The sequence below is a fragment of the Jaculus jaculus genome, chromosome 22, assembly GCF_020740685.1.
Source record: "Jaculus jaculus isolate mJacJac1 chromosome 22, mJacJac1.mat.Y.cur, whole genome shotgun sequence".
NCBI classification, from domain to species: Eukaryota; Metazoa; Chordata; class Mammalia; order Rodentia; family Dipodidae; genus Jaculus; species Jaculus jaculus.
Genome location: NC_059123.1, coordinates 1,364,340 through 1,381,347, shown reverse-complemented (window position 1 = coordinate 1,381,347; position 17,008 = coordinate 1,364,340). Strand labels below are relative to the sequence as shown.

At 48.5% G+C, this 17,008-nt stretch overlaps 1 protein-coding gene across 1 annotated transcript in view; it reads right to left on the bottom strand.

Annotated features, from left to right (window-relative positions):
- Tmtc1 (transmembrane O-mannosyltransferase targeting cadherins 1) overlaps positions 1-17,008 on the bottom strand; it is a 189,634-nt gene that overhangs the window by 29,345 nt on the left and 143,281 nt on the right. The window contains exons 10-12 of the mRNA XM_004664370.2: positions 15,136-15,303; positions 10,761-10,874; positions 55-198 (exon numbers count right to left, since the gene is read on the bottom strand). Of these exons, the coding sequence (XP_004664427.2) occupies positions 55-198; positions 10,761-10,874; positions 15,136-15,303 (426 nt within the window). The remainder of the gene's footprint in view (positions 1-54; positions 199-10,760; positions 10,875-15,135; positions 15,304-17,008) is intronic.

Below are 17,008 nucleotides of genomic sequence, written 5' to 3'. Positions count from 1 at the left end.
CAAGCATGCGCTAGGTTTCAGGGGTGCCCAGGCCTCCTGGAGCAGCGCACTTACTTAAGGAGGTTCCCGAGATTGAAGAGCGCCCGGTTGTGCTGGGGCTGGAGCTGCAGGGCGCGCTGGTAATACATCTTCGCCTCCGCCGTGTCCTTCGTCAGGGTCCCCAGGTTGTTCAGTGCACTCGCGTGGCGTGGGTACAGCCTGAAAAATTGGGAGGATTAAGCCGTGACGCAGGCCATACCATGACTGGCGTAATCTGCTTGCTCTCCAGCCTCCCGCCCCACGCCAGCCAGGAGGGCCGCAGCCAAAGGAAGCTCTGAATTCTTCCCCATTGGCATTGCACGTCTGTGTCCATTTCTGCAGTGGAAGGTGTGTACCTAGGGCAAGACACAGACTTTTTTTTTTTTTTTTTTTGAGGTAGGGTTTCCCTCTGGTCCAGGCTGACCTGGAATTCACTTTGTATTCTCAGGGTGGCCTTGAACTCACAGCAATCCTCCTACCTCTGCCTCCTGAGTGCTGGGATTAAAGGTGTCTGCCACCACGCCCAGCAGACACACACCTTTTACTTAGTAGTGCAAATAAATCAACACCAAATAACGCGAGACTGGCTGACTAGTATGTAAGCCGCCAGGATTGGACAGAGCTTAGTCCTTCACTGCTGCAAGCGCTCCCAACTTCCTGTGACATGAAATGAAATCGTCCCCGTTGGGGACGAAGTTGTTGGCCTGGTGGCATGGCTGACCAGTCCTGTGTGCCACGCTTACCAATTATGTGGATGTGGGAGTTCCTTTGGGGCGGACTCTTCACAAGCACCCTTGCACCGGCTGCTTGACTGAGGGGACCACACATAATGCAGCCGAACAAACATCAACCCTCTCCAAAGCGGCGCTCCACTCTGGCCCTGCCACCACTTCCTTTCATTTCATTTTTCTACTGCAATTTGGCTCCAGCCAGCTTGATACAGTTCTCACAATGGAATCTCAGAACTTAAAACACTTAACACACACACGCACACACACACAAACCTAAAACTAAATAACGGGCTGTAATGTGAAAAGTTACATCCCTAATGTTCCAAAGGAATAAGAGCAGGACAGATATTTATCGATGAACTGAGTTTGCACAGATGAAGGAATCAACTCATTTCCTCAACTCCAGTGAGAAGGCGACCCGGGCAGCAGAGCTCGGGGAAGTCAGCTGTTTCAGACACATTTGGAGCAGACGCACTTGCCACCGAGAAGGCCTGCTCCTCCTGTCACAGGGCAAACCAAATGCGCCCAGGGAGCTGGCTGTAAAAATGTTTTTTTTTTTTAATTTGCAAGAGGGGAGAAAGAGAAAGGGAGACAGAGAGGACACGGCAGAGCCTCCTGCCACTGCAAACAAACTCAAGACCCATGCACCACTCTGTGCATCTGGTTTCACATGGGTACTGGTGGATCAAACCCAGGCCTTTTGGCTTTGCAGGCAAGTGCCTAAACCACCGAGCCATCTCTCCAGCCTGGGGAACTGGCTTTTAATGTAGAAAAGCCAAGATAATTCTCATGCAACAAAAAGAAGGATCTGTACTCATCAGGCCTCTTGGCATTGAAATCCAGGCTATACTCTTGTTCTGCATCTTCTAGGAAAGCCAATTTAACTTGGGGACAAAAGTATTCTTATTAAAAGGCACAGGGAGGGGCTAGAGAAATGGCTTAGTGGTTAAGGCACTTGTGAGTGAAGCCAAAGGATCCAGGTTTGATTCCCCAGGACCCATGTAAGCCAGATGCATAAGGTGGTGCATGCATCTAGAGTTTGTTTGCAGTGGCTAGAGGCCCTGGTGCACCCATTCTCTCTGTCTGTCTCTCTTCTCTCTATCCCTCTCTGCTTGCAAATAAATAAGGCACAGGGAGACACACTGCTTAGCTTTTATGTTTGCTCAACCCTTCCCTCCACCAAGGCCATCCTCAGAATTGGTGTCTGGACTGACAACTCAAAAGTGCTCCCCCAAAGCTTGGAAGTCCTCACTGCTCAGCGCCTCTAGACGCTGTCGGGAGAGGAGGACCGAGAGGAAGGGGGGCAAGTGCGAGCGTGCTGAGCCAGCATGTGTGTGCCATCTGCTTCCCTGGGCACCTTCAGTAAGTATAGGCACATTGGGGTCCCTGATGCTACTGCTGCCCTGGACGCCTGACCCCAGGGCACGGGTGTGTGAGGCAGTGCTTGGTCCTCTCAGTGAGATCGCAGCTCCCATGAAAAAGGCCACAGATGTGTTGGGTCTGCCCACTCCCTCCCTGCCTGGGGAGCCTGGTGCCTAGAAGCGATGGTGGATGTGGTGCTAGCGCACGTCACGGCCAGGGTCCAACCTTCCAAGGAAGCCGTGGGCTTTGCTCTGTTTTTGTTTTGGTTTGGTTTGATTTGGTCTGGTTTTTCAAGGTAGGGTCTCGATCTAGCCCAGGCTGACCTGGATTTCACTATGTAGTCCCAGGCTGGCCTTGAACTCACAGCGATCCTCCTACCTCTGCTTCCCGAGTGCTGGGGTTAAAGGCGTGTGCCACACGTCCAATGCTTGTCTTGGTTTTGATGTTGAGAAAAGGACTCCAATCCCCAGACCTCTACCTTGAAGGCAAGGGCATTTCCACAACCCTCCTGCTCCCACCCCCCCAAAACGGCAAGCACAACGGGATGTGTGACTTCTATGTCGGAATTCCTTTTCTCTATTCCTTCAAGCTTTGCAGTCCTCAGGAGAACATGTGAGGTTAAAAAAAAAAAAAAAAAAAAAACCTTTGGAAAATGATGGTCTAAAACCCTGAAGGAGCTTCCACAATGACTACCTGTATGTGTGTGTGTGTGTGTGTGTGTGTGTGTTTCTTTTTTCTTTTTGAATTAGTGCTTTGGCTTGCATGCAAAGAACTGGGTTCATTATGACATTTTTGCACATTTGTGTCCTGCCTATCTCCTCTGCCACACAGCAGGTCCTCTGGAGCTGCACCATGCTGAACTTTTCAAATCAAAAGCCAGCACAGAGAAGAGATGTGAAGATGAATGAACAAAGCTGTATGAGAGACAAGGCCTTTGGTGTGACTTGTGGGTAAGAATGGGTCCGCAGGGGGAGAAAAGTGAGGCTTGATGGCCAGCTGCACAGAGAAGAGGCCAGACGCTCACGGAGCTGTCACATGTCGGAGGAGGCCACCTGTGAGGACAGTGCCAGGCCATCTTCCAACCACAGCCCACACGTGGACACGGTAGAACTGCCGATGGGCGATCACAGCACCTCTCCCACTGTCTGCTCAGGCTGCCCAACTCACAAGCAAGCCCTGAACTGCTTACGCAACAAACTGATTTATGTAACAAATTTCGTGAGAGGACACTTCACGACCAGGCCTGGGAAAGCATCGGAGGAAATGACATAGATGTCATTTCCTTACAGCGTAACTACTCCTCTGTTTGTTTGCGGCAGAGCTTTGCACGCCTAACATATGCTCCCAGGGTTTACTTTTTAAAAATAAGCTTGTGTTTGAATTAGCTTGAGTCTAATTCCATCCTGAGGTCACCAGGAGGGGAAGGTCTGCTAGGGAGACTTCGGAGACTGCGTGCGGCATCGGCGTGCGGCATCGGCTGCCAGGGTCAGTCCCGCTGTGCTCCACTTCCTCCACAGGCAGATTCCACAGAAACCCTCACGGAGATGACGCCCTCCGCCACCCCAAAACCTCAGCAACACTCACAGAACTACACAAGTGTTGTATTTGGGGGACTACTTTCCTTTTTGCATGTGTGTGTGTGGTTGCACTTATTTGGGTATAGCATGTGTGTGGATATGTGTGCATGAGTGTGTGCGTGTGTGTATGTGTGTGCACAAATGCATGTGGAGGCCAGGTGTGAATGTTGTGGTAGATTCCTTGATCATTCTCCACCTTAGTTTTATTTATTTATTTATCTGAAAGTGACAGACAAAGAGAGAAAGAGGCAGAGACAGAGAGAGAGAATGTGTGCGCCAGGGCCTCCAGCCACTGCAAATGAACTCCAAGGCGTGCGCCCCCTTGTGCATCTGGCTAACATGGGCCCTGGGAAATCAAGCCTTCAACCAGGGTCCTTAGCTTCACAGGCAAGTGCTTAACCGCTAAGACATCTCTCCAGCCCCCACCTTAGTTTTGAAGCAGAATCTCTCACTCAACCTACAGCGTACAGATTCAGGAAGATTCATTAGCCAACAGAACCTGGGAATCCTGGGTCTGCCTCCCAGGCACTGGGATCACAGGCATGTGCCAATGTTCCTGGAACTGATGTAGGTCTGCGGGCTCCAACTCAGGTCCTCATGCTTACACAGCAAGCACTGACTGAGCCATTTCCCCGGTGTCTGGGCCTATTTTCTTTCATTATTGAGAATATTAATATATAAACATACCTTAATTTGGTAATATTCCCTTTGGGTTAAACTCTTATGTCCCTCTCTGCCACCCCATTCCACCTAGGCCCTCCTCAGTGGGTTGTCAGCAATCACTGTGGCATCACGAGTGCACCAGTCAGTCTCTGTGGTGGGGGGAGGGGGGGCTCTGGACCTATTTTTATAAAGAACAGCGAATAATCACTATGTTTTCCTTGTTTCGGTCTTGGTTCTCCCGTGAACGGCTCATGGGCACTCTCTGTTTCTCTGTTGGCGTTCTGCAGTGCTGGGGCGGGGCGGGGGGCGAGGGCTCCGTCACCAAGCTTCATCCCCAGTGCTTTTCACTGTCAAAAGCAGAGAAAGCATGGGCTGGAGAGATGGCTTAGTGGTTAAGCACTTGCCTGTGAGGCCTAAGGACCCCAGTTCGAGGCTCGCTTCCCCAGGTCCCACGTTAGCCAGATGCACAAGGGGGCGCACACGTCTGGAGTTCGCTTCCAGTGGTTGGAAGCCCTGGCGCGCCCATTCTCTATCTGCCTCTTTCTCTCTCTCTCTGTCTGTCGCTCTCAAATAAATAAATAAAAAATGAACAAAAAATATTAAAAAAAAAAAAGCAGAGAAAACAGGGATGACATAAAACGGGTCCAAAGGACCACAGATGCGTGAATGGTGCCGTGGTCTTGAAGTGTCTGTTCACCCGTTGTCATGGAGGTCCTTAGCACGGAGGATCCCAGCCGATTCTACTCTCATGAAGGGGAGGCTGGGGGAATGAACGAAATAGACACACTCACCTCAGAAACACCCGATCGTGCAGCTGTCAAGAAGGCAAGTGCACTAGTAAGCCTATTTGTTTTCCCTAACACTAGACAAGTCATCCAACCCTCAGGAAGCGACTGAATTGTACAAGTCAGAGCCTTCCTTCATTTTGAGTATTTTTCTATGAGCTACTCATTCAAGTTACGATCTTACAGGAAGTAGTTTATAGTGACAGGTGTAAAAAGCTGAGATAATTCTTTTTTCTTTCTTTCTTTTTTTTAGGGAGAAAGACAGAGAGAGAATTGGAACACTGGGGCCTCAGCCACTGCAATCGAATTCCATGTGTGACCTTGCACTTGCCTCATCTTTGTGCATCTGGCTAATGTGGGATCTGGAGAGTTGAACATGAGTACTTAGGCTTTGCGGGCAAGTGCTTTAACCGCTAAGCCATCTCTCCAGCCCCTGAGATATTTTTCACTGAAAAAAATAAAATAAAATAGTCCTGGCCTCCCCAAGCAGCACAATAGTGTGTGAGAATCACTTAGTCAGCCACACTCCATCTGTAAGCTTAAGCTTCAAGTAAAGACCACACATGGAGACTGAAGTTCAGGTTTATGCTTTGTTTAAATCAAACTTAAGTTCGGTTTATCTTAAACTTTAGACCGCCTGTTCAGAAGTTAAGGATGCTTTAATTTTTTTTTTTTTTTTTACCATTTTGGCACCACATAAATTATTTCATTGTTCAAATAAGATTGGGTCACATGCTACAGTCTGCAATGTTCTTTCAGAATATGAACCTGACCCAGCTATCTGCCATTCATTTTACACATTAACTTATTTGAAATCAACTCCCCTAAAGTCGGGTGTTTATTTTCTAGTTCATGTTGAGAAAAAAAAAAAAAGGAGGAAAAACATGGATAGAAAAAAATTCATCTCCAAAACCTATATTTCACTAGACTAAAATGTACACACACCAAAAAAACTTCATTCAGGAATGGGCAGCAACTGTTAATGTCAACACATTTTAAGTGTCTGGTTCCTTTCATGTCCTAAAATTCAAGTCACCTTGTCACGAAATTGCATCTCAATGAGACTGATAATTTTACTGGTTTACTTCTTGAATTGTTTGAAATAACCACCAACACTTAGCAACTATGTTTTGCTGTGTTTTTTGGCACTGTACTCCTTCTGACCCATTAAGGGTAGCCTTGGGGATAAAATCTCAAATGTAGTTTAGGGAAATATGACCCATTTGGGGCCATTCAACTCTATGGCTTCTCACCACAAAGAGCCCCCAGCACTGTGACCCCCATCACGGTGACTTTTCATCACTGTTACCTCTCGCCATGGTGAGCCCCCCAATCCTGTGACTCTCCAACACACTGATCTCCCACCATGGTGAACGCCGTCCACTCTCACCTCCTCCCCCAGTGATTCTGCACCAGTGTCCTCCTACCACGGGGAATCCCTACTACCAAAGTGACGTCCTACGGGGTGACCTTCCACAGTGCTGAGGAAGACCTACGCCCAGCTGTCTTGTCAGAACTCCACGGGGTCAGACATGGCTTCCAATGTCCTCAGGAAGCGAGTCATTTTGAAATGACCACTTCTGGAGTTGTGAAAATTACTGAGTGAAGCGTGTCTCTGCTTTTCAAAATAGGAATGATGGATGTGATCTGCCTCACTCAGAGACTGGGGAGAGTGCAGAACTTGGGCTTTAGTGGCAAGGTGGGCAGGACACTGTCTGGTCTGTGGAGAAATAACTAGATAATAACTGGATAGAAGCTTGCTGGGTGAGTTTGTTGTTTTTTTTCCCATAAAATAAAATTAACACATTGACCTCAAGGAATAGTTTCTATGCTCACAAATGAGATGATGGGTCTATATCATACCTATCCTGCCCATCTAACCCTCTGGGGTGAGGTGCAGGACCTCAGGCGGGATGGCTGCTTTCATGGTCCCAGGGACATCGTGACAAGCTGGGATGGCTGCTCTCCTTCCTTCACAGTTCTCCATCCTCCAAAACAGCGCTCGTGACTTGTTCCCTTTGCTAAAATATCACCATTTATTCCTCCATCACCAGCACACGGAACGGATGCTCAGCTGTGGCCCACCCGTGATCTCCCTGGCTGGAAGTTACCGATCAGGAAGCAGGATATGCCTTCCGGTCCGCTGTCATCTCTACGTTACTTCCGCAGCTCATGCGCGTTCCTGCCAGGAGAGGGGCCTGGTCATCGGCGGTGGCTGCGAGTCTACTGACCTGTCACTCAGAAGCCACACGGGACCCTGACTCTCCTCTTTCCCTCGCACGTAGCTTTCAAAATTGCATGCGTCCGTAACTCCATTTTGTGTAGAGCACACTGGAAAAGCTTGGGAAAAATCAGCAGGGCACCTGTGGGGGTCGTTTGCTGCCGGTGACAGACGGACAACAGCATCCCTTCATCCTCCAAACAGGCAGCTACCGTCCTTCATACATGAGCCCCCAGCACAGGACAAAAGGGTGCTTAAGCTTGTCCACTCACGACCCCTTTTCACCCAAGGACTGTTGATGAACTCTAGGCAGACAGATGCATAGAAAGGTATACATCTCAGATACTTACCAGTAATAATCCATAAGGAAATTGACTTCACAGCTGTTTGGGTGTGTAAATATATAATCTACCATCTATTAACGATGAAAGCAAGTTTGCATGCTAATACTGTGGATGTATTTGTTTACCTAATACAAACCCTGTCTCAGCATCTTCCACAAATAAACAACACAATCAAAATAAGGGCCATCTTCCCGTCAGCAAGTCTGAACCACCATCAAAACGGAGAACCATCCTGGCATTTTCCTTTTCCCTCTACCACAGTGACAATTTGTTTATTTAGTTTGGTGGTTTTTGAAATTTTAATTGTTTATGAGAGGGAAAATAGTCATGCCAGGGGCCCCTGCCACCGCAAACTAACTCTAGATTCATGTGCCACTTTGTGCATCTGGCTTTATGTGGGTGCTGGGAAATTGAACCAGGACCATCAGGCTTTGCAAGTAAGCACTTTTGACCACAAAGTGATCTCTCCAGCCCCACTGCAACAGCCTATTTTAAGGCAGAAGCTACAATACTCACAGCCACTGACACTCCACCACAGGTAAGTCCACAGACCCACAGCGCCATTCCAAGCCAGAAGCATTTTAGACCTGGCTGACTGAACATTTCACTCATTTTGGAATAATTCACTAATTACAGCTTCGGTTGTTTGCTCCCATTACCCAGGGGACGCATTTCTTCCAGAAGCAAACATTTGTTTTTTCTCTCTCTCAGAAAAGATTCAGAAGTGCCCAACTGGCTGCTGTGATTTTGTGAACACATCTGCCACAGAAGTTTGCTTGACATGAACCTTCACTCTAGGCCATGGCTTACGCCTCCCTGACCTGGTCTACTTCAGCTTGACTTGAAATGCTCCTGCCACACTTCCTCCAAACCAGCAGTATGAGGCACGCTTACTGTTCTTTCCCTTCCTTCAAAAATGCCTTTTAGGGTGGAGAGATGGCTTAGTGGTTAAGTGCCTGCCTGTCAAGCCTAAGGACCCCGGTTTGAGGCTTGATTCCCCAGGAACCACATTAACCAGATGCACAAGGGGCGTACGTATCTGGAGGTCCTTTGCAGTGGCTGGAGGCCCTGGCATGCCCATTCTCTATCTATCTATCTGCCTCTTTCTCTCTCTGTCTGTCACTCTAAATAAATAAATAAATAAATAAATAAAACAAAAAAAAATGCCATCTAGGGCTGGAGGGATGGCTTAGCAGTTAAGGCATTTGCCTGCAAAGCCAAAGGAATCAGGTTCGATTCCCTAGGATCCATGTAAGCCAGATGTACAAGGGGGCACACGTGTCTGGAGTTTGTTTGCAGTGGCTGGAGGCCCTGGAGCACCTATTCTCTCCCTCTTTCTTTGTCAAATAAATAAATAAAAATATTTTTAAATGCCATCTAAAATCACAAGACACTAACTATGAAGCCAAAACATACTTTCTGTGTACTTGTGAAGGAATGTTTTGTTTTTAGTGGTTGGTTTTTTGGAAAGGGTCTTACTCTACAGTCCTGGATGACATGGAAATCACCAGATAGGCCAGGCTGGTCTTGAACTTCACGGTGACCTTCTGCCTCTGCCTCACTGAGGTTGAGAATACAGGTATCATTACATCTTAAGAACTATTTTCTATTCCTTAGTAAAAACTTATAGTCTTCAACAGCAAAAAAATTCTTATAATTATTCCCCTGGGACTTACATTTCTTAAAATATTTTAAAACAAGCAGAGCAAACTTGGTTTACAAACTTTGCCATAGTGTATCTTAAGCACCTGTAAGCCTTTTAAACTCTAAACAATTTTCTAAGAACAACATGTTTCTCTGGCGCACAACAATGACAACTTCAAACCAAAACCTGCCAGTGTCCTAGCATGCATGCCAGTGACAGGTATGGCTTGGCTAGTGTATTTTAAGCATGTCCCCAAATGGGGTAGTCTCAAGAAATTTAGCCAAGTGAAGCCAACTGAGTGGAGACACCGAACTCGGCTGAGGAGCTCCTGTAAGCGTCGTGGCGTTCGGTAAAGGGAAGGAGTCATGCCAGGGTTGGTTATCCTGCATGTCAGTCAGCACCCTGCCAGGTGAGAGAACACCAGAGATGGCCATCTTCCTTCTCAACTTGGAGGTTACAACCCTGGACCAAGCCATTGCCTCATTTTTAGCCTGTGATGAGACCACACAGCACAATGCGGACATGTGTGGTAGAACGAGCCATGGCAAGCCTGGGACACTAGAAAATGGAGGAGGAATTGGGGTCTCCCTGTTCTCTCCAAGGACATAACCCCCTCACATGGCCTGAAACGCCCAGTATGCCTCAGGAAGTTTCCACCTCCCAACAGTAGTATAAGCCAAAGACCAACTCTTTACCACACAGCTCTCTGGAGGCTGTTCAAGATGCTGAGTCGAGCATCAGTCATCATGTGCTGACAGTTACATGCATTTTTCATCTGGGACCTTTCAGAGAAAACCATCTTGAAAGTCAGAGATTTAATTCAAAAGCATATCCATATGGCTTTTATCATTCTTGAATATTCTTAAAGCCACATCTAAGAACATGCTTGATATTTTCTTTCCCATCAATAATATAAAGCGTGTCAGAGCACATGCACGCGCGTGCATACACACACACACCATATTCCCAACATAGTCACTAAAGGTTTTATCACTGTTTTTCTATTTAATATAACTGTCAGCACATTTAGCTTCTATACTCCAACTGTCTTCAGAAAAGTCATTTAAGATGTGGGGGCTTAGCGCTCTCTGCAAGCTTACATTAAGTATTTGTTAGAGTAAATAACATATAACCATACCAGTACCTTCAACCACGACCTTCTGTTTGAGCATTTGTTTCAAAACGAGTGTCACAGAACGTGTGGCGGTGACTTCTACAGGACACTGACCAGGAGGCCAGATTTGGCACACATGCAACAAACGTGAACCCACCCCAAAGACTCAGAATCCAAGATGTCTCCTACCTTCGAGGGCATGCCCACTGCCAAGAGACCAGCCATCCCACACACACTGCGGGTGGTGACGTGAACCAGCCTCAAAGTGCACAGCAGATAGTGCCTGCCCACGGCACTTACTTGAGGGCAGTCCTGTAGTGGTAGATGGCTTCCTTGATCCGCCCTTGATCCTTCAGGAAATTAGCATAGTTGTAGTGCACCTTGGCATTGTGGGGCAGTGTCTGAACTCCAGACCTGAAATGGGTACGTTAAAAATAAGCCATGAGCAAAGAATATGATTTGGACTTCTCCCTGTGTTACAGTTTCCTGAAACTGCATATGTGATGTGCACTGTATCCATTGTAAGCCAGGCTTTTGGAGATTGTGAATCATGTGGTCAGCGTGCTTGTAGACAGCCACCTCCCAGCTGTGACCTCCCATGGCCTTTCCTTGGCAGCAATGTCCAGAAACAAAGCACGGTGTCCCTTTCTCCTTCCCCTAAGGGTGGCAGCCTATGGATTTGGGGCCCCCCACCCTCATGACTGCATTCTTCTTCAGTTAGCATTTCCCTCACAGGCCCTCTCTTCAAGTACAGGACAAAAGTTGGGGCTTTCTCATGTCAGCTGGGGGGCACAGCGTTCTGTCTGTGAAAATCGTGACCCTAGCTCTGAACCAGGATGACATGACGCCTTTCCAGCATCCAACACCAGTTCAAAGGCCATCCGGCTGTATTACCCAAGCGAGGCCATGCACCAAGGGAGTCCCTTCAGGGCAACCCCACACTTTGAAGAAAATGCAAGGGGAGCGGGGCCAGGAGAGGGCCAGCTCTTTGTGTGCGCATGCCTCACAGATGTGACCTGCCCAAGGCCAGGTGGCGGGAGAGCAATGGGCTGAGCTCCAGAGCCAAGGCACCTTGTCCAGAATGTTCTTTTGCCTGAGGGGAGGTAGTGGCACGAGGGTCATGACAACCACATAGACAGACCTGAGGGCTACTAAGAAAGAAAACTCCCAGAATTTATTCTGACTGAAGGAAAAAGGGGACAGCAGATGACAGTGTAGAAAGATGTGCCTGTGCAAACTAACTGTAATTGCTGCCTCTCTTAGATAAGAAATTTCCACTTACCTTTTTAAAAGACCGTTTTAATGTTTATTTATTTATCTATTTGAGAGAGAGAGATATGGACACACCAGGGTCTCTAGCCACTCCAAACAACTCCAGAAGCATGTGCCACCTTGTGTATCTGGTTTACATGGTTAGTGGGGAATCAAACCTGGGTCCTTAGGTTTTGCAGGCAAGCACCTTAACTGCTAAACCATCTCTCCAGCCCTCCATTTAACTTTTAATTTGAAGGTCATATAAGTAGGGACATGCCATGTAATATGTTAAAAAGCAGCTGGGCAATGTATTAGGATGGGTTTTTAGACCTAGCAAAGACTGCCTCACTTAAGCACCCTGGCTGGGCCTCAAGCAACTCTTTAGAGAGCTCTGACTGGGCGTGGGAACCAGACACAACCCAAGGGAGCAGGCCACCTGCACGCATCAGAAGCCAGATATGCACCGTGCTGCACTGGCGACTTAAGTGTACTTCCAAGAACTTGGGAGTACACACCCTTCTCAGAGTACTGACCTCATTTCCCGTGGACACACACCCAGGGGGAGGCTGGATCCTGGGGCAGCTCCATTTTGAACTAATTATAGAACCTCCACAGGGTTGCCAGTGGTGGCTGGATTTCCCTCCACTCCCACACCCAGACTCACGGGTCGGGTCCTTTTCCTCCCTGCCCTGCGTGTGGCCCAGAACCGGCCGCGGGGCCTGTGTAAGCCGGGCCTGGTTGCCGGGGGCGCTGGGCCCGGGAGGAAGCAGCTCTCAGTGCCTCACAGCGGCAGCCGCCCACTGCTGCTTTTGACCTTTGTGCGCTCTCGGGAATGTTTTTCACTGTTTTCCAGGCTGTTGTTTTACAAGGAACAGCTTGTGGGGCCAAAATAAAAGAGGAAAACAGGGCTGGAGCCTGTGAAGCCTAAGGACCCTGGTTCGAGGCTCGATTCCCCAGAACCCACGTTAGCCAGATCCACAAGGGGGTGCATGTGTCTGGAGTTCGTTTGCAGTGGCTGGAGGACCTGGTGCACCTATTCTCTCTTTCTCTCTCTCTCTGCCTCTTTCTCTGTCTGTCGCTCTCAAATAAATAAATAAAAATAAACAAAAAATTTTTCTAAAACAAGAGGAAAACATAACTAGCCTAAGCAACACTTTTCCTAAAATGTCACCAGCCGGAGCATTGCTTCTTCGGCCACCCAGGTCTCCTCTGGTGCCCTGCCTCAGCTCCTTGAGGTGCTTTAGTTCTAATGGAAGCCCCCCACTTTATACACTCCACAACAGGGGCTCATTACGTAAACGGCTTCATGCCAAGCTGTACTACAAAGTGTCTTTCAATTTGGGATCTTTGTTTGTTGTTGCTCACTGTTTGTTTTGAGAGTGTCGTGTAGCCCAGGCTGGCCTTTGAACTGGCCAAGTAGCAGAGGATAACCGTGAACTCCTGTTCTTCCTGCCTCTACCTCCTGAGCGCTAGATTACAAGAGTGTGCCATGCCTAACTTTGACCTGGGATCTTTTATCCTTTATTTATTTATTTTCAAGGTAGGGTCTCACTCTAGCTCAGGCTGACCTGGAATGCATTATGTATTCTCAGGGTGGCCTCGAACTCACGGCAATCCTCCTACCTCTGCCTCCTGAGTGCTGGGATTAAAGGCCTGTGCCACCACACCTGGCTTCTTTCCTTTTTTTTTTTTTTTAGAGAGAGAGAACTTTCATGCCAGGGCCTCAGCCTAGCCACTGAAATTGAACTCCAGATACTTGTGCCATCTAGTGGGCATGTGCAGCTTGCCTCACCTTTGTGTGTCTGGCTAACATGGGCTCTGGAGAGTGGAACATGGGTCCTTAGGCTTCTCAGGCAAGTGCCTTAACTGTTAAGCCATCTCTCCAGCCTGCCTTTTCTCTCAGTTGCTGGTGTCAGTGGCAGAGGGTTCCTTAAATTAAACTACTCTTCTCCCCAGGCCCCTTACCCAAAGTTGTTCTGATTAAACAATAAACAGTGTTATGAGACACCATCCTGTCACCCAGGGAAAGGGTCTAACACACCCAGACACCTTTCCCATTACCCAGGGAAAGGGTCTAACACAGGGCAGAATGTAGGGGGCATCTCATAAAACACTGTCACTGGGAGTGAGAGGAGGAAGTTCTATTTCTGAACTTCACTGCCCCATGTGTACAGAATGATTCAGCATGAAGAATGAGGAGGGGATCCACCGTGTTCCATGAGAACCACACAGGATGTGGGGCCAGGGCAGAGGTCAGCAGGCTCTAAAACCCAAGAGCAATTCTGCAGGTCTGTGTGGGGGAAAATTCGTTGAAGACCAGGTAGGGTTATAGTCTAGTGCTAGATTACTTGCTAGTCAGGCTTGTACAGGGCCCTGGGTTCCATCTCCAACTCCACAAAAAAATAAATAAGAAAATGAACCCATGCAGAAAATCCTTACATTGAAATGGTTTCCTAGAACACCTACTGAAATGACAATGAGATTGTGATAAATAGATAAAACAATCTGTTAAAAAGTTAAATTGGGCTGGAGAGATGGCTTAGTGGTTAAGCACTTGCCTGTGAAGCCTAAGGACCCCGGTTCGAGGCTTGGTTCCCCAGGTCCCACGTTAGCCAGATGCACAAGGGGGTGCACGCGTCTGGAGTTCGTTTGCAGTGGCTGGAAGCCCTGGCTCGCCCATTCTCTCTCTCTCCCTCTATCTGTCTTTCTCTCTGCCTGTCACTCTCAAATAAATAAATAAATAATGAACAAAAAAATATTTAAAAAAAAGTTAAATTGTCAGCTGGATGTAGTGGTGCATGCCTTTATTCCCAGCACTTGAGAGGCAGAGGTAGGAGGATCACTGTGAGTTCAAGACTACCCAGAGCAAACAGTGAATTCCAGGTCAGTCTGGGCTAGAGTGAGAGCCTACCTCAAAAAAGGAAAAAAGAACAAAAGAAGTTAAGTTGTCAGGGGTTGGAAAGATGGTTTAGTGGTTAAGGTACTTGCCTGCAAAGCCAAAGGACCCAGGTTTGATTCCCTGGGACCCAAGCCAGATGCACAAGGTGGCACATGCATCTGGAATTCATTTGCAATGGCTGGTTTCCTTGGTGCACCCATTGTCTCTCTTTCTCTCTGCTTCTCTCCTTCCCTTTTCCCTCTACCTCTGTCAAATAAACCAACCAATTAAAAAAATTAAGTTAAATTAGTGAAGCAGGCAAGGCGGCACACACCTTGTCACCCCAGCACTCGGGAGGCAGAGGCAGGAGGATCACTGCCTAAATCTAAATATAAAGCCCCAAAATAAAATGGCAGCTTCCATCTCAAATTTTATCAACAGTGATTTTCTGGGTTTACAAAGGGCGGCGTGCTGCCTCGTGTGGACACAAACGTGTGGGCAGCGAAGGAGACGATAGGCGCTGCCCGGACCGCGCTCGCATACCTGAACAGGGACTCTCTGGACAGCCAGATCTCATTCTGCTTCACGGTTTTCCAGGAGAAAAGCACAAGCAGCAGCACGGTGGACGCCGTCAGGGAGGTGAGCCCGCACCGGCTCAGGCCAGCGCCCAGCTTGCTCAGTCCGTGCACAAAGAGGATGCAGTAGCCCATGCTGGAACAGAGCCGGGGAGGAGCAGGGTCACCGCGGGGTGTGGCGCCTGGTCCTGTGACTATCAACCAGAGCTCACCCCGGGTGGAGGAACGTGTAGGAACATTTCCACATGGGTTAGCTTTCTTCAAAAGTGTGTGCAGATATGTGCACGTGTGGGTGGAGGTCAGACAATAATCCCTGGTGATGGTTTTTAGAAATGCTGTCTGCTTGTCTGATGAGAGTATTTTTCACTGTTCTGCAACTTTCCAAGCAGGCTGGAATGCTGGCCAGCAAGCGCCTCCTGGTTCCCCCTCCCCAGCACTGGGATTACAGGCATGCACCACCACACCCAGCATTTTTATATGCTTGACAAAAGCAAGCACTTGGTCAACTGAGCCATCTCTCAGCCCCTCTCCGTAGGTTCTCTAAAGCGCTATATGCGCTGACATGTCACTAGCTTTGCGGCACTGGTGTGGAGTTACAGGCTCACTGTGGCAGGGTGCAGCCCTTGGGCGCGGAAGTCCCACGTGAGTGTTCAAGGGTCCTCACAGGGTTCGCTGACCCAAGATTCCTCGAGCCACTGCCACTCAATGACCCTTTTGGAACTATGTGTTTGAACTTGTTGAATCTGGGCCACAACAAATTATATAAGCTATTTTGGGAGCCACCTACCAGGGATGCTGGTCACCAATAAGCATCATCTCTATTTCCAGAGAATTCCCCTACTGGGCCTCCCTCTCTGGCCAGCCAAGGCCCTTCCACTTCCACAATCCTCCTGTAGGCCGCTTCCAAGCTTCTCGGCGTGTAATTCAGCACAGACAATCCGAGCTGAGTGATTCTCTTGCGGACTTCAGCCCCAGCCACCGAGAGTGCACATGTGACCTGAGTGGGACTTTTACATATCCACTTACGTCTCCGAAAGCCTCTGACTGATGGCACAAGGTCCCTCACACCACGTGTGTCCCCAGAGGGGCTTCCTGCCTGAACACTGGTCTCAGATGAAACAACATTTGCCAAAGGGAGTCCCATCCCACCTGCCACCGGGGCCTCATTCCCCGCCCCAAACACAGGATTCAACTGCCACAGAATCTTACAGGAACCTCGGTACCAAAACTCAACTCCTTTGACCTTACACTTCCCCGATTTGACCGTTTCCATACATCCTGCTTCCGTTAACCAACCTGCTCATGCCATTACCTTGCTGAGTACAAGGGCTGCTCTGAGTACAGTGACTGCCAGCTGGCTCTCTAGCTTAAGCCAAGTTAAGTAGGTTACTTCTGGGACCATAAGAAGGTCCTCTGGGCTTCACTTTTTCATTCACCACAGATTTAATGAACACTATGTATCTGAGCCTGTTACAGACACCAAGAACATGTCCGTGAATAAAACAATGGTACACTATCCTCGAATGCACAAGGATGGGGAGAAAGAGTTCGTGGGTCAGCAGACAGGGCCAGCACGTGGTGCACACAGAGAAGCAGTCAAGCCAACTTTAGTACGGATGGCCAAAGATCTGACCTTCGTGGAGAGGGTGCCACTCGGTTACCCGCAGCTCCAGCACTTGCTCTCTTCCGGGTCTCCCCTACAAGCTGCGGCATGGCGACAGGCACCATTTACGGAGTGACCCCCATGTGGCTGACACTTTCAATACGTGACCTCAGCACACGGTGAACTCCACGGACACCTAATCCAAAAAGATGCTGGTGGAGGGAGTCATTAGCTGATG